The sequence below is a fragment of the Volvox carteri genome (assembly GCF_000143455.1).
Source record: "Volvox carteri f. nagariensis unplaced genomic scaffold VOLCAscaffold_1, whole genome shotgun sequence".
NCBI lineage: Eukaryota > Viridiplantae > Chlorophyta > Chlorophyceae > Chlamydomonadales > Volvocaceae > Volvox > Volvox carteri.
In genome coordinates, this window is record NW_003307545.1 from 5,484,447 (window position 1) to 5,509,535 (window position 25,089).

General features: G+C 58.7%; 4 protein-coding genes across 4 annotated transcripts in view; 2 read left to right on the top strand and 2 right to left on the bottom strand.

The window, feature by feature from the left end:
• Positions 1-2,095, bottom strand: part of VOLCADRAFT_86454 (uncharacterized protein) — a gene marked incomplete at both ends in the record, with an annotated part of 5,539 nt that extends 3,444 nt beyond the window's left edge. The window contains 3 exons of the mRNA XM_002946261.1: positions 134-227; positions 668-1,686; positions 2,021-2,095. Coding sequence (XP_002946307.1) covers positions 134-227; positions 668-1,686; positions 2,021-2,095 — 1,188 coding nt within the window. The remainder of the gene's footprint in view (positions 1-133; positions 228-667; positions 1,687-2,020) is intronic.
• Positions 2,096-3,906: 1,811 nt separating this feature from the next.
• Positions 3,907-9,507, top strand: VOLCADRAFT_30886 (uncharacterized protein; the record flags this gene model as incomplete). The annotated part of the gene is made up of 11 exons (XM_002945905.1): positions 3,907-3,972; positions 4,986-5,042; positions 5,239-5,334; positions 5,747-5,881; positions 6,334-6,577; positions 6,773-7,130; positions 7,520-7,637; positions 7,904-8,005; positions 8,321-8,353; positions 9,012-9,107; positions 9,439-9,507. Coding segments are annotated over 11 exons (1,374 nt in total), but the record flags the coding sequence as incomplete, so codon positions are not given.
• Positions 9,508-10,857: 1,350 nt separating this feature from the next.
• Positions 10,858-16,467, bottom strand: VOLCADRAFT_120250 (uncharacterized protein; the record flags this gene model as incomplete). The annotated part of the gene is made up of 9 exons (XM_002946262.1): positions 10,858-11,693; positions 12,065-12,155; positions 12,750-12,859; positions 13,307-13,470; positions 13,790-13,902; positions 14,091-14,305; positions 15,148-15,224; positions 16,152-16,321; positions 16,358-16,467. 9 exons carry the CDS (start codon positions 16,465-16,467, stop codon positions 11,316-11,318), a joined length of 1,428 nt encoding a protein of 475 aa, XP_002946308.1. The 3' UTR covers positions 10,858-11,315.
• A 1,987-nt stretch (positions 16,468-18,454) lies between these two features.
• The window catches only part of VOLCADRAFT_86457 (uncharacterized protein), a gene marked incomplete at both ends in the record, with an annotated part of 21,209 nt that continues 14,574 nt past the window's right edge, over positions 18,455-25,089 (top strand). Inside the window, 11 exons of the mRNA XM_002945906.1 lie at positions 18,455-18,966; positions 19,464-19,503; positions 19,690-19,767; positions 20,643-20,787; positions 21,139-21,359; positions 21,681-21,907; positions 22,756-22,982; positions 23,256-23,306; positions 23,816-23,937; positions 24,512-24,590; positions 25,035-25,037. Of these exons, the coding sequence (XP_002945952.1) occupies positions 18,455-18,966; positions 19,464-19,503; positions 19,690-19,767; positions 20,643-20,787; positions 21,139-21,359; positions 21,681-21,907; positions 22,756-22,982; positions 23,256-23,306; positions 23,816-23,937; positions 24,512-24,590; positions 25,035-25,037 (1,705 nt within the window). The remainder of the gene's footprint in view (positions 18,967-19,463; positions 19,504-19,689; positions 19,768-20,642; positions 20,788-21,138; positions 21,360-21,680; positions 21,908-22,755; positions 22,983-23,255; positions 23,307-23,815; positions 23,938-24,511; positions 24,591-25,034; positions 25,038-25,089) is intronic.

A 25,089-nucleotide genomic window follows, 5' to 3' on the forward strand; every position in this document is an offset into this window, starting at 1 on the left:
GGAGGGGGAGGGGAGGGGGCGGGGGAATCATACTCAGAAAGTGCAACTTCCTCCTGCCTTGGACGATAATGAATAACAAAGAAGGAAAGAGCTGCCATTTTAGGTGCCCCTCTCACCCCCTGTAACCACTCACTCGCTCAATGGCCTCGGTAACTGTCGACACGTGGGACAGACGTAGCGCCAGGAAGTGGGTGGGGCGGGGGGGCACCTGGGGGTCCCTGGGGGGTCTGGGGCGCCGGACGTAGTGTCGTGGTGTGTAGTAGTGTGTAGTGATGTGTCGTGATTTGTAGTGATGTGTATGTAGTGTAGGCTAATTGAAGGGTGTTGCTGATGGTTGTGGTTGTGGTTGTGGTGGTGTCATGAATGGGAGTGAGCAAACTAGTGTGTTGGGACTTCAAGGATTCAGTGCAAGCAGCACTTGCAAGCTAAGTTGGCGAGGGGGAATTGAAAGCGGGAGGGAAGCCCCTAAAAGCCCCGCACATACCTGGGGTGTAAAACCCCGTGCTACTGCCGCTGCTACTGCTGCTCCGGAGACGGGCGTTCAGCAATCTCCCTCTCCTCCCCCTCGTTCACCGCACTTAACTCACACAACTCATCGGGCCTCTACAGCAGCAGCCTCCTCCCTCCCTCCCTTGACCTTCCGACTGACTGTTAGGACTAGACGCACCTGCTCGGATAATCGCCGCCCCGCCAACCCCCGACCCTGGCGGAGCACCAATTTCCACCGGTGCTCTTCACGGCCTCCACCTTCGCCTTGTGCTGCTCTCGCCGCGGCCGCCATGCTGCTGCCGGATGCGCTGCCAGCGGCGGCGGCGGCGCCGCAGCCTGATCACACTGCTGCTGCTGCTGCTGCTGCTGCCCCGCCGCCGCCGTTGCTGCAGACAGGGCGCTTACCATCGCCCCGGAGGCGGCAGCAGCGGCCCGCCGCGCCGCCACCGTCGTCGCCGCCACCGCGTCACTCAGCTCATCTTTTGGTCCTTGTTCGGGGCCTTCATCAACCCGCCCTTGCTGCTGCTGCGGCGGCGGCGGCTGCTGTCGATGCTCATCCTCAATAGCCCCGACATGGCTATTGTCATACAGATTCAAATGCCGTACAGCCGACATGCTCTCTACCACCAATGCAGGGTGCTCCGCCTTCTCTGCCATAAGGAGGTTCCCTTCCTCCGAGGACACCTGAACTGCCGTAAGGACCGCCTCCTGTCGCCGCTGCCTCTTACACTTACGCAATACTGTTACTGCTGCTGCCGCTGCCGCTGCTGCCGCTGACGGAGTTGAAACCACCGCAACTGCAGCCGGAAATCTCAGAGCAACATCTGTGAAGGCGCTGTCGCTGTTGCTGTCGCGGATAGCTGCGGTGGCGGTGGCGGTGGTGGCAGCTGCAGTGATGACGGCGGCGGCGATGGTGGTGGTGTTTGGGTCTGTTGGGTGTTTGAGTGGTTGGGCGGTTGGGTGATGGTGCTGCGGCGGCTGCTGATGTTGATGTAATTTAAGGAAGTGATTGTTTAGGTGGTGGTGGTTTGCTGCCCCAAACGCCGACCAGTCTCCGGAGATCAGGGTCCTGGAGATGGCTGCGAGCCGGGTGCGTGTGAGGGCGGCGAGCTTCTGCGCCACCGGGGCCACTGCTGGATGATGAGGACTGATGAGGTGCTGTTGCTGCTGTTGCTGCTGTTGCTGCTGTTGCTGCGGCTGAGGAGGGGGGTATGGAGGATGGAGGAGGGGGAAGGGGAGGGGGAAGGAGGCGAAAATTGGTCGATGAAATCGGTACCTTGTCCTAGCCTGCGCTCCGGGCTTCTATCCTTCTGGGAAGGGACTACAGTGGTGGTGGTGGCGGTGGTGGCGGTGGTGGTGGTGGCGGTGGTGGCGGTGGTGGTGGTGGCGGTGGTGGCGGTGGTGGTGATGGTGGTGGTGGTGGTGGTGGTGGTGGCGGTGGCGGTGGTTACTGATGGGTTGAAGTAGGGACAGAGGGGACTCGTTCAGCAGGTAGCTCGAAGCAGGGCTCGGCGGGCGCTGCAGGACGGACCGTGTTGGCGAATGCACGACGTGGCGGAGGGACAACGGTTCTGAAGGTCTGCACTTCAGGACAAGCCTTATACATATGGGATGTGGAGTATGGAAATGATGTCATACGGTAGATACCGCAAAAGGTTTCACAAGGTTCCGGACTCGAGTCAGGGCACGGCGACGTCGCTGTCGCTGATATGGGTCGGTTAATTCAAAAAACTTTGCAATTACTCTGGGGTTGTCCACAGGTGCACATGATCGGGGAGCTTTTAATATTAAGCACAGACCTTCGTACCAGAGCTTCACGGGTGTTTTCCGGGGCCCTTGTTAACCCGTGGAGAGGCCAACTCATCACGCTTGGCGCCAAAACGGGTTATGATTTTTTTATGCAAATGTTGCGTCGCGCCTCGGTCTTTTGTCTCGTGCTCCAGTGCACATGCGTCGTTTCTGTTACGACGGGTCATCGACAAAGCCCTAAATCTGCCCTTGCTTTGGAATCTCCTTTTGACGGTTAACCGAAGATGACAGAAAATTTAATGATCAAAGTTCTGCATGATGCTCCTTTTTCTACTGTATGGTCTTCAAATTTCTGTCATCTTCGGGTGACTGTCAAAAGGAGGTTCAAATAATTTATTGGCATCCCCTACCTTCCTACAAGATTTTGGACCTTTTATGCAACCTACAAAAGACCACTTGCTAGGGGGCTCAAGCCTGGAGGTTAAACGCGAAACTCACTCAAAGGCCAATCAACCGCTGTATAAGTTTTGCGTCCTGGAAACAACCCATGAACGTACAAAACTGTATTTGTATCCACTTGATTCTGTGCGTTATTCAACTCCACAGCAAAAAATCCAACTAATACCGTTCGAGGCTCCGAAGCTGTGGTAATTTCACCGCTGCTCGTGTAGAGTTCAGACAAAGCAATGTAGCCACACATCAAGACTGTCTAACGTAGCAGGAGCTGCCCCAAAGATGGCGCTCTTATCAGATACCAGCTTTGAAGCCTACAAGCGAAGAATGATCCCAGTCTTGTATGACTGGTGTGTGATTGTATGAAAGATTAAATCTACAATCTGATTACAATGCGGCCGTTACTAAGCCGTTGACCCCTTTGAATCCGCCAAACTTGCAGGTTCATGCATTATCATCTAAGCTACCCAACGCAAACGTGCAGGTGAGCTATCGTTACGACTTAAGGGAACTGGGAGTAGGTGGTTTGCATACAGCGTTGACGGAGTTCGCATAGTCCCACACTTCCCGCAGACACAGCAAAATGTCCTGCGCGCCCAACTTCCGTACTGTGCATGTAATTTTTGGTTTTCTTAGCGGCGGAAGTTGTCTTTTCTTGCTCGAGCTGTTCTGCTTTATGTTGCTCCGAAGCTGCGCCCGCCCATCACGACCCCACCGCACGGGCACAGGCGCACTGCGTCGGCAACAAACACCATCCACATCCCCTTAAGTATTGTCAACTCTCCCCGCTGACTCCTTTCCTTGCCGCCCTACTGCCGGGTCAACCAGCTGCCCGTTCACCTGGACCGTCACCCAATTGCGCCGCAAAGGTCAACGACCCACCCACCGTGAAACCAACCCTGAACTCACCACCGCTCATGTCTTCGCCCTCATTCAAACTGACGCCCGCCCCTCTAGGCCTTCCATCTAATGTTCTATCGGCCGCGTCTCAACCTTCACGCTCTCCCTCTTCCACTTCCTGTCTCTACCGATACCCGCTCTCTCGCCTACACACAGCCCCGGTCTCACGGCACCTCCGCAACCCCACCTCCTGACCCTCCTCACGCACCTTATTCATTGATCCAAACCCCATTACCCTTCCCCCCTTCCCCTTTCCCCCCTTCCCCCCTTCCCCTGTCGCATACACACACACTCGCTACTCGCCCCTTCATTCGCAGATGGGGGCCTAAAGTCGAAGACCTGGGCTATAAAACCAAGTACCGCGCCTATCTGTCCGAGCAGGTCTGAGGCGGCTCAGCTTGGCACAGCACTGTATGAATAAGCACAGCACAGCACGGACATGGCGGGTTGTCCACGGGGTTGTCCACGGGGGGGGGAGGAGGGGAAAACGAAACCCACATGGACCATGGTCGTGGTGAAGTCCGGGCGGCCAACGAAGAGCTCACCATTCGGGCGCCAGAGCTGTGTGTGTCTTTGTGTGTGTGGGGGGGGGATTGGGGAGTTCTAACAGATCCTTGAGGCAGGGGCCACTTACCAACTTTAGGATCGAAGAAGTGTCAGAAAGGGGAAATAATGGGTTTCAGGCGGCACCCGTGACGGTGACAGCAACAGCGGCGGCGGGGACAGTACGTTTGTATGTACACCTCCACCTCCACCTCCATCCCCTGGGATTCTCGGCAGGGCGGGGATGTGACGAAGGTTGGGTTTTGCTGCCCGGCGGTTGGCAGTTTATCGTACTGGGTGGGTGGATGGTTAGAGGGGTCAATGTCGAGTCCGGCTGAGAAACACACACGGTGGTGCTGGTGCTGGTGGCAGTAGAGTTGGAGTCGCTGCTTGGGTGTGTGTGTGTGGGGGGGAGGTAACGGATCTACTCCGCCGCATTCCCCCCTTGCAGCCCGGACGGGGCAGGGCAGGGCAGGGCAGGGGATTGGGATTTCAAAGGAAAGGGGTTCTCCGGGGCCCTTGTGTTCGGGAGCCCGGTCCTCCACAAAGGACCTGCCCGGATGGCCTGACGGCGTATTTGCACGTCGTGATGATGTCGGGTGGGGTGGGGGAGGCTCCCAGCCTCCGTTGGGAGCGCGGGGTGGGACTGGATGGCTACAGGGGCCCCGGCTGCTCTGCTCGTGGGTTTGCACGTCCTGCGCTCCCTCTCTCCCGCCCCGCTGCCACCAACTCCGCCTGGGAGCCGCCATCCCGGTCCATGCTCTCTGCTGCAGCTTCGCACCTCCGAACCCGCCCCCTCCTGATTTCCTTTGCTCTCCGGCGGCCTCCCGGCCCCCGGCCCCCGGTGACAGGTCCTGGACGGCTCCAAACCCGACACGCTTATTCTGGCACACATAGACGTGCTCAAGGTGCGGGAGTTTGGGGGGGGAGATGCGGGGAGGGGGAGAAAGAGGGGAAGAAGGGGGGGGGTGAATACATACATTTATACATACACATGCAGTTTTTGTATACACACACACACTCTCATGCCCACTCACCTCTCCTGCAACTCCTTTACCTTCTGCCTCCCATTCGTCCCCACTCCGCTACCACCCCTCCTGGCAGCCCCACGTGGCCTCATGCGAGGCGGTGTCCAACTGGCAAGAGAGGTCTCAGGCGCCCCACGTGCGAATCGTCAAGACAATCTACCACCCGGGGGAGGTGGGTGGGTGCGGTACAACGACCTAACCGACCAACTGACAAATTCGGTGGCGGAAACCCCCTAGTGACCCATGGGTCGCCCTTCATTCAGTCATTCAAACATTCACTTCGTCTTGTCAGTTCAGCGTGCGCCATTGGGTTTTTCATTTCACCTGTCCTCCAATCTGCCTGTCTGTCTGTCTGTCTATCAATATATCCACTTCGCGTCCCATGGGGCTCCTCCTCCCGCCAGGCTCTCTCCCCTTCCCCAGGCCCCGCCTTCCCTCCTCCCTTCCCCCGCCCTCACACATCACCGCTTAGGTCTCCCTCACTAGGGGCAGTTTCGGACCTTGGACACCGAAACAGTTCACCTCCCACTTCCTTGCGTCTGGGCCCCCTGGGCCCCCCCCCCTCCCTCCCCCCCCCTCCCCAGGTGAACAAGGTTCGAGAGATCCCGCAGCACCCCGAGGTGGTGGTCACGCACACGGACTCCCCCCAGCTGTACGTATGGAACATGGACCAACAGCCCAACAGGCGGCCGCAGTCAGCGGGGCTGGCGGCGGCGGCGGTGGCGGCAAAGGTGCGCTAGCAGGGCAGGGCAGTGTGGTGCTGTGCGGTGGTATTGCCACTGGTAGAGGTCGACACAGTCGCCATGCGGACACCGGGACAGGGGGGGGAGGTACCCCCGCATCATCAGCATCCGCCGCCGCCGCCGCTGCCGCCTCTACGTTTCCTAGGATTCCCCTCCGACCATCTATCCTGTCCAGACGGCTCACGTCTACGCTTCGTGGCGCGGTCTTTGGGGGCCGGGTCATGGGGGACAGCCCCATGCCCCTTGACAATCCGTCACTCCCGGTGTGTATGTGTTTTCCCCTCCTCCCTCCTCCCTCCCGTCCCAACCCGTACCAGTCCTCCTCCCGTCCCCCTCTCGCCTCCCAAACCTTCCGCCTCTGCCTCCCCCTCGCTCTCCTCCTCGTGGTACCGCCCCTACAGGGCCGAGCCCGCGGCGGTGGCGACAAGTCCTCCTCCTCCTCCTCCTCCGACGCCCCCTCCCGACCCGACCTGGTGCTGGTGGGCCACGAGGACGATGCGCCCTTCCCCCTGGCCTGCAGCGCCGCCCAGCCGCGAGTGGGCAGCGGCGGTAACGACCAGCTGGTGCTGGTGTGGGACCTGAACGACCACGTGTCATCCACTCTGGCTGGGAGAGGAGGAGGAGGAGGAGAAGGGACGTCCGGAAGGAAGGCAACGGAGCTAAAACGTGGGTGTATATGTGTGTATATGTATGTGTATATGTATGTATGTATGCATGTATGTATGTAAGTGTAATGGGAATTGGGTTGGTGTGGGCGGGGTATTGGGGCCTGGAGACGGGAGATGGAGTGGGGGGAACTAGGGTGAAGGGTGAAGGGTTTTGCGGGTAAGGGGGGTAGTTGTGGCCACCACCGCAGCAGTCTGACAGCGCTCACTCCCCCGTCCTCCTCAAACCCGACGCCCTCCTTGCTACTCCTGGGCCCCCCTTTCCCCCCCCCAGCTCGGTGGCGATTGGAGGGCCACACCGCCACCGTGGGAGACCTGGTGTTCCAGCCGGGGGGTAGCCAGGTGCTGGTCAGTGTGGCGGATGACGGCCGCATACTGACCTGGGACCTGAGGACTGGAGCTGGAGGGGGCAGAGGAGGGGGGGGAGGGGGGGACGGAGGGGCGACCGCGTGTGTTTTGGGTTTCGTGGGGGAGCTGGCGGATGCGCACGGAGTCGGTGTCAATGTGATGTGCGTGGACTGGTGCCCCCTGGACGAGAACCTGCTGGTGACGGGTGAGTGGTGCGTCTGCGTGCGGGTTTGGGTTTGGGTGAGTGGGGTGGGTGGGTTCAGGAGGGAGGAAGGGGGAGGGCGGGACTCCTTCTTCCCCCCTTTTCAGCCCCCTCTCAGTCACCTGCGCTCACCACAGGGCCCCCTCGCGCTTTTTTCTTTGGCAATCGCTCATTCGCATGTTATTGTGCGATTGGCCCCACCCCACCTTGCGACCCCCCCTTCCTTGCATCGTCTTCATGATTCCCGTCCCTTCGCTCGCCAACCCTCTCTCCATCCCCCTCTCTTTCCATCCAACCCCTTCTTCTCTCCGTCTCGCCCCTCCCTGCCAAATCGGAATCTGAAGGCGGGCAGGACGGCAGTCTGCACGTGTGGGACCGGCGGCGAATGTCCTCCCGCAGCGACCACCTCTACCACTTCCATGCGCACCGCACCACCCCCGCCTCCCCCGGCCATCACCACCACCACCAGCAGCAGCAGTCGGAGGTCATACACGTGGAGTGGCACCCCACATGCAAGGTAAGGGAGGGGGGTTGGAAGAGCAAAGGGGCAAATCGTCTTCGTCTGCCAAACTCAGAGCCCCCTGCCTTGTACTATGCCCGTAATGCAACCCCCCATATCCACTCGCACCCTTTGCTTCTCCTTGCATGTGATCCCCCCCCTCACCCCCCCTGTCACCCTCTCCCCTCCGTCCCTGGAATGTCTTTTCGACAATCGTCTGTGCTTCGTCGTCCTCATCCACCCTCCCTCCCTCCCTCCACCTCCGATGGGTTGTTCCCCCTCAGGATGTGTTTGCGAGCGGGTCGGAGGACCACACCATCGCCATCTGGGACCTGTCGCCCAGCAGGGTGGAGGCGGAGGTCAACAAGGCGAAGGCGGCGGCGGCAGTAGCAGCGGAAGGCGCTGCAGGTGGCGGCGGCACGGGGGGCATGGCGGGGATAGCACCCGCCGGGGGCAGCGAGTCGGACCTGCCGAGCAGTAATGGCGCCGCAGTAATGGCCGCCGCCACGGCCGACGGCGCGGATAAAGAGAAAGAGATGGATAAGGGCAAGGTGCCTGCAGCAGTAGCAGCAGCAGTAGCCGGCCCCGGGAAGAAGAGGGGTCGCAGCAGCGGGGTCAAGGAGGGGGCTGTGCAGGGTGCCGCGGGCGCGGGGGGGGCCAAAGGTGCGGCGGCGGCAGGGCCGGAGGACATTCCGCCACAGCTCATCTTCCGCCACCTTGGGCACCGATCCGGGGTGAGGTGGACTGGGCTGGGCTGGGGGGCAACATGCGGGTGTTTGGTGGTATTGATTGGGGCCGGGAAATAAACGAGATGATGACGATGATGATGATAATGACAATTCAAAAATCACATCGCCGGCTGCGGCATTTCGAAGGGCCGACTGTAGAAGAAGTCCGAAACACGTAAGTGTCGGTAAAGTTTCGGGAGCAAAGAGACCTGGAGAGCTACTTAAGGCAGCTACGTGTTTAGTACCGGTAGTTGTCTTGAGCGCCTTGTGTGGTTTTGGTGTAGGGTTGAAGCTGGTTGGGCTGCGTTGTGATAGCCAGCGCGCTTGCATTCAGCTCCCTCTCTCACTTTCCGCTATTCCTTTCGGCCCCCGGTCCCCGGTCTCACATTTCCCCCCACACCACCACCACCACCACACACAAAAACACACCCTCTCTCTCTCTGCGCGCTTGTCTCCGGGGCCCGGCGCGTCATATTATCCCTAAAACCCTCACACCCACGCCGCCGCTGTCGGCCCGGTACACTTCTCCCTTCTCCCACGTATTTGGTTTTCGTAGCGCTCCTTCTTCTTCCCCTTTTCGGCCCGCTCCTGCCCGCAATCTCTTCTGCCCCCGCCCCCTCTCTCCCCCCTTCTCTCCCCCGCCCTCTCCCCTTTGCACGCTCAGCGAGTAACCGACTTCCAGTGGCTGCCCTCGGAGCCCTGGACCCTGATCAGTGTGTCCGACAACAGCGATGATGACCACAACGACGGCACCCTGCAGGTGCGGTTGTGGGAACGTGGGGGGGGGGAGATGAAGGGGGGTTGAAAGAGGGGAGTGAAGCTGGGCTGGAGGGGGAAGGGCAAGGAGCGGCAAGATGGTAGGCACGAGGATAGACGAGATAGGCCCCTCTACTCCCAGGTGAAAGAATGCACCGCAGCGCCTCAGCACATCACCCGTTGAATCGAAAGTCCTCTCTGCAACTACGGGGCTCTTCCTGTTTCTGACGGCCCTCTCAGGCTTTGCAGTCACAACCACCTGTCGGCCTCCCCGGCCCTCCCCTCCCCACTCGTTCGTGGTGCGTCCCCCCCCCCCTCCCCCCTTGCCGCGCTAGGTGTGGCGCATCATGGACCTCATCTACAGGCCCTATGAGGAGGCCCTGGCGGAGCTGGACCAACACAGGTGCGCGTGCGTGCGTGCGTGTGTGTGTGTGTACGTGCGTGTGTGTGTGTGTGCGTTGTGTACCTCATTTTTCTTCCGTGGACGGGGGAAGGAAAATGAGGTAGGGGAGGACGAGGGCTAGGCCTGTCGGGTCCAATATCGTGGGTTGGGGAAGCGCCCGACGGCGGCGGCCGGCATGCCCCGCTACTTCCCTTCGCTGCTTCAGGAAACGCAAGTGGTGAACCTCCCTCGGCATGCCACTGCACCGTTGTGTAACGTTTTCGCTACGTTGAATTTTTGTTGCCGTTCGTGTGCCGTACTGCGGCAGTCAACTCAGGTCCTGTCACATCCCTCCCTCCGCTCCGGTTTGTTTGTTATTCGTTATGTATGTATGTCAGGCAGTTCATACTCCGCGGCGCGACCTCCCCTCGGGCCACATCGTCCTCCCCGGCGAAGGACCCCGCCAAGGCCGCCAAGGAGGAGGGGGTGGACAAAGCCATCAAGCAGGAGCCCGCCGCGGCCTCCTAGCACCCGCCCCGCCCCGCAGCCGCGCTCTGGTCCGATTCCATTAACTTGTTGGCGCGGATCATCCTAACCCTGACACCCGCTCGTCGCCACCACCGCCACCACCGCTACTACCGCATGGCACTGGAGGAGACCTGACCAAAATGGAGACAACGCACCTGATGACATTTCCGTCCCATCCATATCTACACCGCACATATCATCATCATGATATTAGCGCCGATGTCAGATGCTCAGCACCAGCACCAGCGTAGCCCTCGTGGCCGCCTCCGGCGTCCTCCACCGCCTGCCCACCCACCCACCTACCCACCACCGTGTCATCGGCTGTATACTCTGTAGCCGAGTGTAAGGACTATGGGACAGAGGTCCGAGCAGCTAAAAGGCATTTCTGGGTTTTCTAAACTGGACTGCTCAGCAGGAGAGCGATACAGGGGGGGGAGAAAGCGGGGCAACACCACTCCGAGGAGGAGTATCATGTAAAGCACGTCACGGGGCGTGCGATCATATATTGTGTTTCGCTCGTGCATTTCAAAGTAGCGGTTCTGTTTCCGTGCGGGTATAGAAAACAGCGCGTATGCTTGGGAAGGGTGTGCGTGTGTGTATGGATTGTTCGTATTTGTATATATATCACAGCAGGCAGGTACGCCCGGCATTCTTGGTAAGCCCTGCATGGCACCTCACAGAATCCGTGCGTGCGCTTCACGCCTCCATTCCCGACCCATTTCGCCATCTGTCTCTCCCCCCGGGGCTGTGATCTGCAACTCGGGCTGCTTTCCAGCCAGGGAAAGGATTGACACATGTGGCTGCAAAATGCCCTCACACCCCATCCCTGGCTATCATCCACAAACCAGAGTCTCCAAAATTAAACAAAGTTGCTAAGCTTAGCCGCGTATCACAGACAGGCACATAGGATTGCGGATCAAACATACTCACAGGAAACGAAAAAGCTTTGTGCGGCCCGATGAAAAACTTGGGAGGTCGGCTAAAAGGAATCACAAACAGCCGACCGGCGCCCTGTCGAGTCCCGCGCCGTCGTGCACTTTCCTCGCCCGCCATACCACCGTACGACATAGCAAAAGTCTTATCTCACGAGTCTAGATATAGTCTTATCTCAACGGTCTGCTGGATGTTCGCGCGCCGTCAAGATGGTCGTACACACGTAGGAAAAAGCGAAAGGTCATACATTGAAAAAATAAAAACCAATCACCACCTGCTGGGCATTATTGTAGTCCCCAGGCCCCCAAAACCGTAGCCTCCAACAAAAACTTCCAGCTTGAAAAAGAAAACACCTTAACGAACACCAGGTCAGCCTTCCCTCCACGGCCATGTGGGCGCCTCCCTCCACATGAAATGCTTCCCCGTGACGCCGTTACGAGGGTGCGTGTGTTGGGCAGCGCCCCACACAGCCGCCCCGCCTACCGGACAGAACCCACCCCCAGCACCTCCGTCTGCCATTACGGCTGGCTTCGTAGCTACTGCGGGTGTCTTAATCTTGGAGATCGCTCCTTCTTGCCCCAACTTATCTCCTTGCTGCTGCTGCTGCTGTTGTTGTTGTTGTTGTTGTTGTTGTTGTTGTTGTTGTTGTTGTTGACATTGCTGGCCCTCCTCCGCGACCAGCTCTCGCTGATAGGCCTTGCTAGGCGGCGAGTAAAACTGCACTCCCTTGAACAGCAACTTGACGGCCTGTGTGACAGCACAGCACAGCAAAGGGTCTTGTGGGGTCGTCCGCTGGACCCAGCCGGCCGGCAATTGGGCAGTCTGGCTCCGAGCCCGAAGGGGGGCCCTGCACCCGGGGTACGCAAGCCAACAATCCACCAGCCGAATAACCCTTCAAACATCTTGTGGGAGAAACGGCGAGGCCGGCACGCCGAAGTGGGTGATAAGGCCCCGTGTGAATTGGAAGCGTGCTGTGCACACACACACACACATACACGCGCACACACCTGCCAGTAGATGAGGAGCGCCACCCGGTGCGGCATGAACCCATATCGCAGCAGGGTCCCCAACCCGGCCTCCTCATTCACGCGCTGCGGGTGCGCAGCTCGACGTCCCACCAGGTCAGCGTAAAAGTAGTCTCCATACACGGGGTGGGAGGCGCGCACCACGAGCTTCAGACGATCTGCCGGCTCGGGGGCCTCCAAGTGCCTGCGGGTGCGCCAAGAAAGGAAAGAGTCCGCGTCCGCGTCCGAGGGGAAGTGACAACGGGGAGATGGGCGATGGTGAACGACGGATAAAGTCAAGCGTCGGCTACACCCATTGACCAACGCCCATCAAAGCACTAACCGCCGGAGCATTTCATAGGGGGGGGTAACGGTTGGGGGTGAGGGGGGCGCCAGCGGCGCGGAGGACGCGGAGGATGGCAAACAAGGCGCGGGGCTGCTGCACCTTTCACAGGCTGACAGAGGCATGGAAAGGGGCCTCGTGGAATCGATCAAGGCCCAGATGCGAGCAAATGTCATACCGTGTGTGTGGAGCGGACCGTTGTGTTTTCCCCCCCCTCTCCCCCCCTCCCTCAGCCGCGCTTAAGAGGGGGAACCCCGCCAGCCCTCCGGGAGACCCACATCGCCCCAAGGGACGCCCCCACCGACCGCTGTCATGCGCCCATCAGCACACGGCCGTGGCAGCCCGAGCCCAGACCCGGAAACAAGACCCGGTTGTTGCGGCAGCTACAGCTGCTCACTTCCGCCCACCCATCCACCCGTCCACACCTCCCACCCACCCACCCACTACCCACCGCACCAGGTGTTCTGCATGTCCATAAACGGCGACACGTGCAGCGCCTTGCGTACCGACTCCCCCCCCGGGTGAAACACAAAGCTGACGCGCTCGTTCCACGGCGTGTTTGTCACCTTTGGGGGCCCCCGGGGTACAGAGGGAAGAGGATCGAAGCGGCGGTAAAACGGCAGAAATGGGAAACGGGAAAAGGGAAGACCAGGGGTACAAGAATCACGAAACTAAAGAAACCAGCAATAATAACAGTCAGTTGGCGATGCTGCCGGTTTCGAAGCTTTTCAGGAAAGCAAGAGCGCGGCTCGGGGTGGGGCTCGGGGTGGCACCGGGGGTCACAAGGGAGGGGGCGGGCTCTGGGCCGCCCTGGGGGCCGCGAAATGAATTGCCGGATTTCAAAAGTTCGAGCCCCCACCACCTCACTGCACCCAATACATACCTGCGACACTACACCCACGCACCCACATAGACCCTGTAGTACATTCGTCATTACTCCGCCTCTAAATCTCTCTTCCCTCTTTCTCCCTCACTCTCTTGGGTTCGGGTAAGTTGAAAACACACTCTCCCACCTCGGCAATACAGCGCTCTAGCCGCGAACCGCCGCCTTCGCCGCCGACACCGCTTCCTGCCCCGCTGGTGCCGCTTTTGCTGCCGCCGCTGTAGCAGTAGTAGACGTTGATGGGGTTTTGGACGTAGCCGGCCGACACGGGGTCGGTCAAGAGCTTCACGGAGCCTGTGCGGTTTGGTGGTTGGTAGTTGGGCGGGGCGCGAGGTCCCAGTGCCGGGCTTGAGAAAAGCGCATCAGGTAAGGAGGTGGGGAGTGGGGGTGCTTGGGGACGTTAAGATTTCGGGATTGCAGGTCCATCGGCTGCAGGTGTCGACAAGGGGCAACAATTGCAAAGACGGGAACTTTCGGCTCCATCAAGATTGAGGCGGAAAACGAGGAGGAGGAGGAGGAGGAGGAGGAGCGCGGCTTTCGAGCCTGGGGAGGTAAGCCGTGAAGGAGACACGAGACGACCAGTACGCATGCGATATGTGTTTGTGCGCAGTACCTGATGTGCCAGCGAATTTGCGTGCTTCATCAGCAGTCATGTGATCCTTGGCTTGGGACTTGAACCAGCTGGGCGGTGCGTCCAAGTCTAGCACAGCCATCCGTACGGCGTACCTGAGGTTATGTACCGGTTTGTCCAACGGGTTCGGACCGTAAGGGGGAAAAGAAGGGCTACCCGGGTTGGCGATCGGTCTGCGAGACACTCAGCGCGTAAGGTGGAGGGCGTCTTTCGCAGTTAGCAGATGGCATAACTGGTCGCGCACACATTGGCATAACTCTGTAGCTTCGGACTCCATGCTTACCGAAATTGATTGTGTACAGGTGCTCTCCGGATGTGAAGCACTTGGCCCTCGTAAAATGTCGCACTGCCTTGCGCGTCATCTGCCTCCTTGCCCTTGCGAAGACCGAGATAGTAAAGCAGAAGGGATGGCAGAGACAGGATGGCCAAGGTCACGTAGTAAAAATTGCACCCAATCAGGTTTAAGCCTTGCGCAAGCAGGAGCCAATCCATCTTCGCCTATCCGGCGAGCAAGGAATAAAATTATTGTCTGGCATATGGAGACGCCCTTTCGAAAAACACAATTGCCGCCGTTGACTTCGGCAAGAGGGTAGGTATATGCAAGCGGTACAACGTAACTGTCACGGTACGATTGGAACGGATCCTGCACATCTCATACCATATCTGCAATAAAACCATATTAACCCGTTAACATCTCCAAGAAGCTTGCTGCAGAGAAGCGCGCAGCGGCCAAGCCGTCCTTGGAAGTAATCCGCGCACGCCTGTCCATACCGTGTCCACCGTCCCATCCGACATTATCACTGTCCCACCGTTCATGCATATACAAAAACTCTTTCTTTGGAAAGCGGCCTGTGCTGCGGTAGGCCAAATGGCTTCATTTACTTGACACCAAAGCCTGCGCCCTCTTCCCTCTCCCTGGTGTTAAAACTCATTGTCCATCCCACCTCAGGCACTTCACTATTGAAGACCTCAACTTCCTGTACCGCGAGGTGATCCAAGACCGCGTGCACTTGCGGCACGGGGAAAGCCCCCACCCCCCCCTGGACCCAAATCCCCGGGCGAGGGAGGCGCCGGCATTTCCTACCCCTCTCCCTCCCTCCTCCTCTCCCGCTTTCCCCCCTACCCTTTATCTATCTATCTATCTACCAGGTATCTAATTCACTCGTTTGTGGTTCGCCGTACCCCCTCCAAACCCCTCTTGCGGGTGACCATTCACCCTATTGGCCGGGTTGTGAATGTGGGCGCCAACACGGGCCTCTTCACGCTGTTGGCAGCCAGGAAAGTAGGACCTGGGGCCGGGTGGTGGCGCTGGAGCCCCTGACCTCCACCTTTGAGCTCACCTTTGCAGCAGCAACAGCCGCAGGCACACGAGCCGCCGCCACATCAGGAGCACAGAGACGAGGCGCCTGAGCCCGGCCTGGCGGATCGAGAGAGGGGGTGTTCCAGGGTGGCCGGTGTCCGGGGGAGGGGAGATGAGGGGACGGAGGGTATCTGTGCGGCTATATCGCCCAGTGGGGGCTGGGACAGGCACCCCTGGCCTCTTTCCCCGGCACATGTGTTCCACTGCCCGCCGCCTTGCTGGGAGCCCCACCTGGTCTGCCCCTAGCCACCTGCCCTTCCATAGCTCCACTGCCGCCTTTTCGCCTCGTTGGTCATATGGATGGCAACACCGACTGGCAGTCTTTTGACCCTTTCCCCCCTCCTCTCCCCCCTTCCTGCCCGTCTCCCTCCTCGTCCGCATGGGCAGGTCCGTGCAGCAGCATGTATGCTCTGGCAGCGGGTTCCCCCGCTTCGGCCACTGCTGCTCGCCGCCGCCTCTCACTCTACGTGTGCCTTATGCTGTCGGGCCAGCAGCAGCAGTGCAGAGGTGCGCACGGGTGCCCCTCAGCAAGGTCATCTCGTAGCAGGGCCCCGACCGCATCGACCCACCGCTCAAATTATTAAGATAAACAAATGCTGACACCCCCTTGCCCTACAGCCGTACATAACTCTTTCCCGACCCCCTTATACATTCAAGATATTATGCTCACGTCGTGCTCATACTTCAAACTACTAACTATTCGCCTAGTGCGTTTGTTTTCCCGTGGTATGATTGTTGGAATGTGGTGGTGTGTAATGTAGTGGTGTGTGGCGTAATGTAGTGGTGTGTGGTGGGTGTACTGGTCGTGTGATGTAAAACCGTCAAGCAAGCACAAGGTTACACCCCGAGGGTGCCCTAGGGCCGCGTTCATTCACCCGCCCTCCGTTTGCCGTTCAGGCGCGAAAGATGGTTGTTGATAGCGATGTTTGTGGTGCCCTAGTGCCTTTGGTGGCTTAGGGGTGCAGGCTAAGGGACTGAGCACACCACCAGGCGCATGAGCGCGGATGAAGGAATGGAGGCCATCCTCCCATCCCGCAGCTGCTGGGGCTTTGGACGGGTTTTTGTTCAAGTTTGTTGGACGGGTGTTTGTGCAGCTGGAGCTGTCGTGCTTCTTCTTGTCCTTGTTCTTATTGGGCAACCGATGCCGCTCCAGCCTGCAGCGGAGAGAGGGCAGTGACTGCAGGGTTCACTGTCCTTTGGTCAGGACCTTCACCACAGAAGCCAACACCTCGTGCTGCTTAGCCAGTAGCTGCTGCTGATCCGCCATCTGCAGCTGGAGCAGCGCAAGACCGTTTTTCATGACAGTGTTTATGAGAAGAGCACAAAGCGGTGGAGGAGGACTCAAAACCAGGGATGGTGATGCCACCGCTGTGCTGCAGCTTGTGGTCGCATCAGCACTTTTAGTTGTGAGGTTGCTGGCGTTGCTGCTCCCTAGTCTTCCTGTTGTTGTTATTGCAGCGGGCTACCAGGTTGCCCGCCTATACCGTAAGGCGAAATAACCGAGCCCGCCTATACCGTAAGGCGAAATAACCGAGCCAAAGGGCACATCGCCTGTCACTGTAGACACAAGCCTGGAAAGGAAGAACAAGTGGCCTGTACCGGCATGCACAACACCTCAGCAAGCTCGACTACGACTAAAGACCGGACTAGCATTGATGCCAACTGGGTTTTTTGCCAATATGGCAGCCCCATGAATGACAAACTCATGCCAAACACAAATACCGGCGTATTAGTGCTGCCTCGATGTGCAGAAGTGCGGCCAAATACACATGGGACCGCCGTCCTACCAGGCTGTGTCTGAAATATCACCCCAGGGATGGAATTACCGATCACCGTCTATATGTAACATATTGTCTGTTTGTTGGGGTCTGTTCGTTGTTGACGTTTAACCATGCGTGGGGTTATATACGGCTGTCTGTAACTCGCCCAGCATACTGCTGCTACTGCTGTACCTGCTGCTGCTGCTACTGCTGCTGCTACTGCTGCTGCTACTTATCAACCCTGGCCCCCGTGCCAAACCCCACCGGACACCCTAGTTGGATGTGGAGCGCGCGAAGCTGGACGTTCTGTACGGAATAGCCGCCGCCGACTGGCCAAACATACGACAGGTGATGGAGGTACATGATCTGGATGGCCGCTTGGCGGTCATCCGGCAAATGCTGAGATCGGTTGGGCTTTCGAAAGTTGTTTCGGAGCAGGACACGCGTCTGGTGGGGAGCACCTTACATCTCGTGTATGCTGCATGTCAGGGAACGGCGTGAGACATGTGCGGTAGGGAACGGATTGCTTTTGGGACTGCCTGCTGCATGAGCTCAGCAGAGCTTTATCATGATCATCTTGACATGGGCCAATGAACGCGGTAAGAGCTGCTTGTGCTATCCCCATCCTTTAGGGAAGTGCGTTAAGCGCAATGGCAGGTTGTGCGGACAAGAGTCGTTCACCTTCGCCTCGGGGTAGGGTTTTTGTGGTCGGCTCTGCGTGCTGCGTGTTGTATGCTGCCACTATTGGGCTGGGCAGAAGGAAAAGCCTGCAATTTAGAGCACTACGCAAAGAGCGCCATGTAACGTAAGCTCCTCAATATATGTGCGGCGCGCGAAGTTATTCGGAAGGGCGGCGATGTCGGGATGTAAATGTTCGCCCGCGCACACTTATGTGATCAAGCAGACTTAAATTTTCAACTATGTACAATTGATTGTTATGGCTGCATTGATTGAGGCTAGGTTTCGTCTCTGGATGCACATTCTTGCAGGTCATGCGATGTAACCCTGGATGTAACCGTTTCGCATTTACGGGCGCGCGCAGTTCGGGGCCGCTTGCATCAAACCATATGCTAAGTTTATTTATGATACTAGCTTTGTTGTAACACTGTAGCTGTCAAGCAGGGATGCGGCTGCAGAGCATGGGTTACAACCCGTATGGATCCCTATGGACCAGCTATGGACCCAACTGCCTTAGTACGGCGTGCGAATCCTTAACCGAGTTCCGTCACCATACCATCTGCTAGCTTTCTCGTAACTTTGAGCATGGACCTAGATATAGCAGGCTCAGATACGGACATGCGATGCTGCGATACCTTACCGGGGTCCACAAATAAGTAGAGTACTAGAAGGCAGACACTGCCGGCACCCAAAAAAAACGCAAAACAGAGAAATGGAACAAAAGTTCCATGTGCACACTAGGCTTTGAATTCGGACAACAACGTGTTGCGCTGGGCTGTCCAATACTCTTGTGTGGTTACGCGCAGCATGGGGTAACTCGCAAGCGTTGGACTTTTATTCATAGAATTGATGCAGATGTGGGCGTTGTGGTTATCACTGTTGCTGACAGTGTTTGCCACAGATTGCGCGACACACAAGCCCTTGCTACGGAGCCAATTAGTTGCCTCCAAAGCTCTCTCAAGGCGATTCCCCGTCGTAAAAGGGATATCGGCGCGCGAACATGACCAGAGGCCATCGTCGCTTCGCCGACTGCAGCAAAACGCGGAAATTGTCACGCGCAGCTGTGATTCAGGATGCCAGGCGAACCAGCGGGAAGCCCTTGCAAGTCTTTACGCGGCTTGGGCCGGTCAAGGCTGGACGAAGAAGGAAAACTGGCTGTCGGACATCCCGGTTTGCAAGTGGGATGGCGTGTTGTGCTGCCTCCTCCGGCCCATCGGTACACAGGACCTGATTCTTTCCGACGTGAACTCAACGGACTGTCTCTCCGAGTCCAGCGGCGTGCTGGGGCTCAGCCTCCCCTACAACAACATGATGGGTGACGTGGCAGCCGTGCGCTGGGCTGCCTTCAGCTCCACCCTCATGTGAGTGATGGAGGGCGGCTGCCACCGCTGACCAACTCACCTCCTGCTGACTCGCCCAACCATTCAAAAACAACCAACTCCCCGTCCTCTCCGTGAGGTGCCCCCCCAGCGAGCTCCTTGCCCCTGGGGGCTAAGCGAGGAAAGCACCTTTCTAGCCGGGTCCAGTCGGGCCACCTTTCTACCGTTCCATGTCCACCAGGGCAGGGGTACTGGTGGTGTACGTCAACACGTCATCCACCGTACAGGAAGCATTTTCCTCTGGTATAGGGGCGCCCTACTACTACTACCGACGCACTCGAAAAGAATTAACTAACTGCACATTTTCGCTCGGTTCCCTTCCCTCAACTCTTTCAATGAACTACGTCAAACGACATGTGGGCCCCCCCCTGCTATACAGCCAGAACCCCACCCCCCTTGCACCCCCACAACCCCCACAACCTCACGCATCTAGCCGCGTCCTCCTTCCCCTGCATATGCACATGCACATGCACACGCAGGGTCCTAGAGCTCGATGGCAATCACCTGTCTGGCGACACGGTCACCTGGGTAGCCGCGGACAACAGCAGTACTAGCAATGGCGACACCAACAGCAGTAGCAGCAGTAGCAGTAGCAATGGCGATGTGGGTGTTGGTGGTCTGGCATCTCTGACCTCCTTGCAGTACCTCAGCGCGGGCGGCAACAAGCTGCAGGGTCCCCTGGACCCGTTCTTGGCCCTACGCCAGGTGACAGCCCTGATGATGCACTCCAATTCTCTGTCAGGCACATTGCCGGAGGGTCTCATGACGCACCCCACCCTGCAGGTAACGTTGATGCTGAAGAGGTGGTGATGTGGTGATGTGGGTGGATGCCTTTTTTTACTGTTTGGAGCCGGGAGGGGAATGTGGGGGAATCCGGATGGCCTGGTGGTGTGATGGTGCCGCCCTCTCAAACCGCATCTGGCTGAGGGGCCGGCTCGTTGATTGGGCGGATGGCTGCTTGATCGACTGTTTGCTGCGCGAAGTGGCGGGTTGAATGAGTAGGTGCCTTTGGGAATTGTAGCTGGGTAGTTGGTCTGGTCGCGGGGTTCCGGTTGACCAGGCGAGCTGAGGGGGGCTTCTTGTTGTGCCTGAAGCACATGCGGGAGCTCTCCGGGAGATGATGATCGTGGAGTGGGTAGGCTGGACGTAGTGGTGTGGTGTGGTGTGGTGTGGTGTGGTGTGGTGGGTTGGGGGTTAAGGGTTAAGGGGAGGGAGAGTGCTGCGCTGCTGCCGCCATCACAGCTACCGTCATCACCACATCGGAGCCATCACCATCGGAGCGGTGTGGTCGCCCTGCAAGCGATCCGACCCGCAAAAAGGGGCCCCCGTGTGCGCCCGATGTACTCGCAACGGTGGAGGCCACTCCTGCAATGACCCACAAATGGCCCCGATACACCACCACCCCCCTTTCGGTGGCAAGTAGTAGTAGTAGGGTAGTGAACGAATGATGAAAGTGAGCGGGGCCCAGTGCTTTTGTTTTGTCTCGCAAGGAAGCTGCATCGCTGCCCTCTTTGCCTGCCATGCCAATCCTTGCCTGCCTTCCCGGCCATCCCGGCCCGTCATCTATGCAGCCCTCCCCTGCCCTCCCCTGCCCTCCCCTGCCCTCCCCTGCCCTCCCCTGCCCTCCCCTGCCCTCCCCTGCCCTCTCCTACGAGCAGTTTCTGGACCTGGACAGCAACCAGCTCAGCGGCGCGCTGCCCCGCACCACCTTCACCTCCGCCAACCGCCTCCGCAGCATCAGCCTGGCGGACAACCACCTGCGCGGAGCATTCCCCGAGCCCCAGCAGGACCTGGGGACTGCCGGTGAGGGTGTATGGGGGGGGGGAGATAGGGGGGGAGGAGTGAGGGGGTGGGCCTGGTCCGTTGAGGCGGTGGGCAGGAAAAGCCGCCGAGGTGCATGCATGTATGTATGTCGTTACAGGGTGGTTAAGCATGTATGTATGCATTTATGTGTGTATGTATGCACGCATGAGCATGCGTATGATGCGTATGTGTGTATGTGTTGTACATCGTACAACTAAATGCCAGCTACCGTAAATCTCCACCCCGCCTCCCCCCGCTCCCTAACCTCTTTATTCCTTCGTCCCTTCCCATGTCCTTCTCCCCGCTCTCCCCGCGCTCCGTTTGCCCTCCCCCCCCGGATCCACCCCCCAGGAAACCTGGCTCATCTTGACATCTCCCACAACCACCTTAGTGGCCCCCTGCCCCCCTACCTGTCCTGGCTGCGGCTGGACGACCTGGACGCCTCCAGCAACCAGCTGACGGGGCCCGTGGCGCCCCTGATGCAAGTCAGCTCGGCGCTACTCAACCTGAATCTGTCCAACAACTCCCTGGGGGGCTCGCTGCCGGGAAATGTGAGGTGCAGGCATGTCGAGGTAGGTGCGTATGTATGTATGTATGTATGTATGTATGTATGTATATATGTATGTATGTATGTATGTATGTATGTATGTATGTATGTATGTATGTATGTATGTATGTATGTATGTATGTATGTATGTATGTATGTATGTGGGTATTGGGTAATATAACAATATGATGTATGCATGGCCCAGAAGCCATATACTCTGTAACACTCTCACATATCCCCCGCCCCTCCGAAACCACTGTCCCTGAAGCTCACATCTTTACCCCGCATTCCCCCGTTTTTGCCCTCCTCCTCCTCCTCCTCCTCCCCCCCTCCGTACCGTCCCCAGTTTCTGGACTTGTCCCACAACAACCTCACGGGCACCATTCCCCCGTCCTTCGCGGACCTGCGCTCGGTGGTTACTCTGTTGCTGAACGATAACCCCCAGCTCAACGGTACACTGCCAGACGAGCTGGCGAAAACCGGCCAGCTGTCGTACTTTGACATTCGTAACACGGGCATGCAAGCGGCGTTGGCGGGGATGACGGGGCTTCCACCGCAGGTGACATTGTCCAGGTATGGAAAACGTGTGTATGTGCGTGTGTGTGTTTGCATGTATGTATGTGTGCGTTGAGTGAGATGTGGGGAAAAGAGGGTTTGGGTATTGTGTTGGGGCAACGTTGGCCATTACCTAATCCATAACGTTATCGCATTGCGGCGCAACAACTTGCGTATATATCACACGTCTGCATGCTTGCCATCGGGTCCACGCCTTCAGGTCTTTGTGCCTCTTGGCTAGTGCATGCCAGGGTTTCAATTATACCCTTCCCTCCCGCTCCCCCGTGGTTCGTCTTACTCTCCGCTCTCCCCCCTCTCACACACACATCTCCACACACACATCTCCACACACACCTCCACACACACCATTTTGCATGCCCTCCCCGCCAGCGGGATCCCCAGAACTCCCTCCCCCCCGTCCGCATCTCACCCTCCCACCCCCGTTAGGAGCTCGTTAGGACTCACTAACTAGGGGCAGTTTCGAAGCTTGGATGCCGGCTGTCCATTTCTTGTTTCCTTTTTGCATCTGATTCCGCCCCCCTCCCTTCGCACTTGGCATCAGCTTCACTCGCTCGTGGTTCATCTTTTCCCCCTCCCTCCGCTTTCCCCCCTTCCCCGGCTGCCTCGTTTCCCCCCTCTCACCCCCCAATACAATACTGGTACGGGACGGGACGGGGAACCCGCAGCACCCTCGTCACCAGCAGCGACCTGGACAGCCCCACATGCCCCATGCCGGTACTGCGCGGCTCAACACCCGTCGGCATCGCGCCGTACTACTGGCAGTACGGCGGATGTACGTGCAAGGACGGCTTTACGGCGAACTACACCCGGGGACCGCCCCGCAACACCACCACCACCACCACCAGCAGTAGCGGCAGTAGCGCCTCCCCGTCCAGCCTCGGCCCGGTAATCAGCATGCGCTGCGTATCTGTACGGCATGGGTCTGGTCACGTCCCCCTGGTGCCCTGGTGGGGCATTTTGTTGCTGGTGCTGGGGGGCCTGGTGGGCCTGATGCTGCTGCTGGTACTGGCGTACCGCTTGGTGCCCTCGGTGGTGCGGTATCGGACGATGCTGGCCAAGAGGATGCCGCCAGGTAGGGGTGGGGGTGGGGGGGCCCGGGGCGGGGCGGGTTGGTTGTGTATGTGTGTGCGTGTGTATATGTATGGGGATGTTGATGTAGAGTTTGGGCTGGGTGGGTGGGTCAGGGTGGGTCAGGTAATGGTGCTGCTGCTCGCTCCTCCTGCTGCTACTGCCTCTGTTACCCCTGCGACTGCATGTTCCGCTGACGTTGCTGCTGCTACTGCCGTTGTCTCTGTCTTACTCCAGTCACCCTCCGTGTTGTCTTGTGTTGGTGTGTTTTTCGCAGGTTCCAGTCGCCGTACAGGGGGATGTGTGGTCACATTGGTGCTCACGGACGGTGAGGAATATGTGTGTGTGTGTATTTGGAGCTTTGGGGGGAAGGGGGGGTGAGAAATGGGGGGAAGGGGGGAGAAACCCCAAGTTGACATCACCAGTTGGGATGATCAGTGCGTTTCCTTACCCCGGTAGTACCCCTGTGGTAATTCCGTACCCCCCCCCTTACACCCGTTCATCCCCTACCTTTCTGGGCCATTTCGCCTCTTTCCGCCAACTCCCCGCTGCTCCCCTCCTTTCCCCCAGTCCCCCCACACGGCTCCCCACCACGGCCGCTGCGGACGTCATCATCGGTAGCTGATATGGTTGCCAGCACGGCCCCGTCCCCCCCCGTCTTTTACTTGAGCATGCTGTTGTTTCCTTGACTTTGTGCATGTGGTCCCCTCCCCACCACGTTTGCATATACTTCCCATCCTCCAACCCCCAATCTTGCATGTATTTCCCCCTCTATTTCCCCGCCTTCCCCACTCCCCCAATATTCCCCCCACTTTCTCCCCCTCCTCCCCCCCCCAGTTGAGGGCAGTACTGAGCTGTGGGAGTGGGACACGGACCTCATGGCGTCCGCCATCGACCTGCATGACCACACGTTGAGATCGCAGATGTCCAAGTGGTACGGCTACGAGGTGCAGACGGAGGTGCGTGAGTATGTATGTCTGTACTGGGGGGTAAATGGGTAGTGTTGGTGGTGTTGGTGGTGATAGGGGGCGAGGATGGGGGGTTGGCTGGATGGGGCTCGGGGGTTGGGGAGCAGTGGGTGAGGCGGGGGTTGTCTGTGGGGGTAGGCACGGTTGGGGCGATATGCATGGCATGACGCACACAACACCACTTTCTCTCTCTTTGCTTCCTCGTGCTCCCTCTATTCCCCTCCAGACGTTGTTGGTCGTTTTTCCAACCTCGCACGGAATTAGCCCGCGCTCCCTCGTTGCTCTTTGTCCTTCCTGACCTGGCTGGCCTTGTCAGCGAGTTTCCCGCCTCCTCCTCTTCCTCCTCCTGGGCCGCTCCCTTCCTCCCATGCTGCCCACTTTTTTCCCCCCAAACCCCCGTCTGCAGTCGGTCCTTTGCTGATCGCCTACTAGGATTCCTTCCCTTCCCCCCTACCCCCTTTCCTTGGCATCACCTTCACTCGCTCGTGGTTCGTCTTCCCCCCTACCCCCCCTACCCCCTCGCGTGTGGTTCGTCTTCCCCCCCTACCCCCCTACCCCCTTCCAGGGTGACGCCTTCCTGATGGCCTTCCACGAGCCCGCGGATGCGGTGGGCTGGTGCATCACCACACAGCTGGCGCTCCTGAGTGGGTGGAGGGGGTGGGGGAAGGAAGGGAGGGAGGGAAGTGGAGAGGGAGGGAGAGGAGGCAGGCGGTGTTTTGGGGGTAACATAAAAGATACGGCGCACTTGCCGTAATGAGCAACCTGGGGTTTTGGGGGCCGCCGCTCCTGCGGCTGTGCGGCTACTGCTGCTGTTGCTGCGTCTCCTCCTGCTGCTGGGTGACTCTGCCGTTGCGAGTGGTTGTGTTTTCAGGGTTGTGTTCATCCTCATCGTCCTTTTCTCCCCCCACCCCCCATCCTGGTCAGTTCTGCTTCTTGTACACTCTTTCCTTGGCAGCAGGTTCACTCGTTCATGGTTCGTCTTTCCCCGCAACCCACCCCTTCCGCGTGTTACTTTCGTGAAGTTACCTCCTCCTCGGCTGCCCCAACGCACCTCCTCCCCTCCCCTCCCCTCCTCCCCTCCCCTCCAGCCGGTCAGCCCACCTTCCAGGAACATCCCCTACCCCTATAACTCCCTATCCCCAG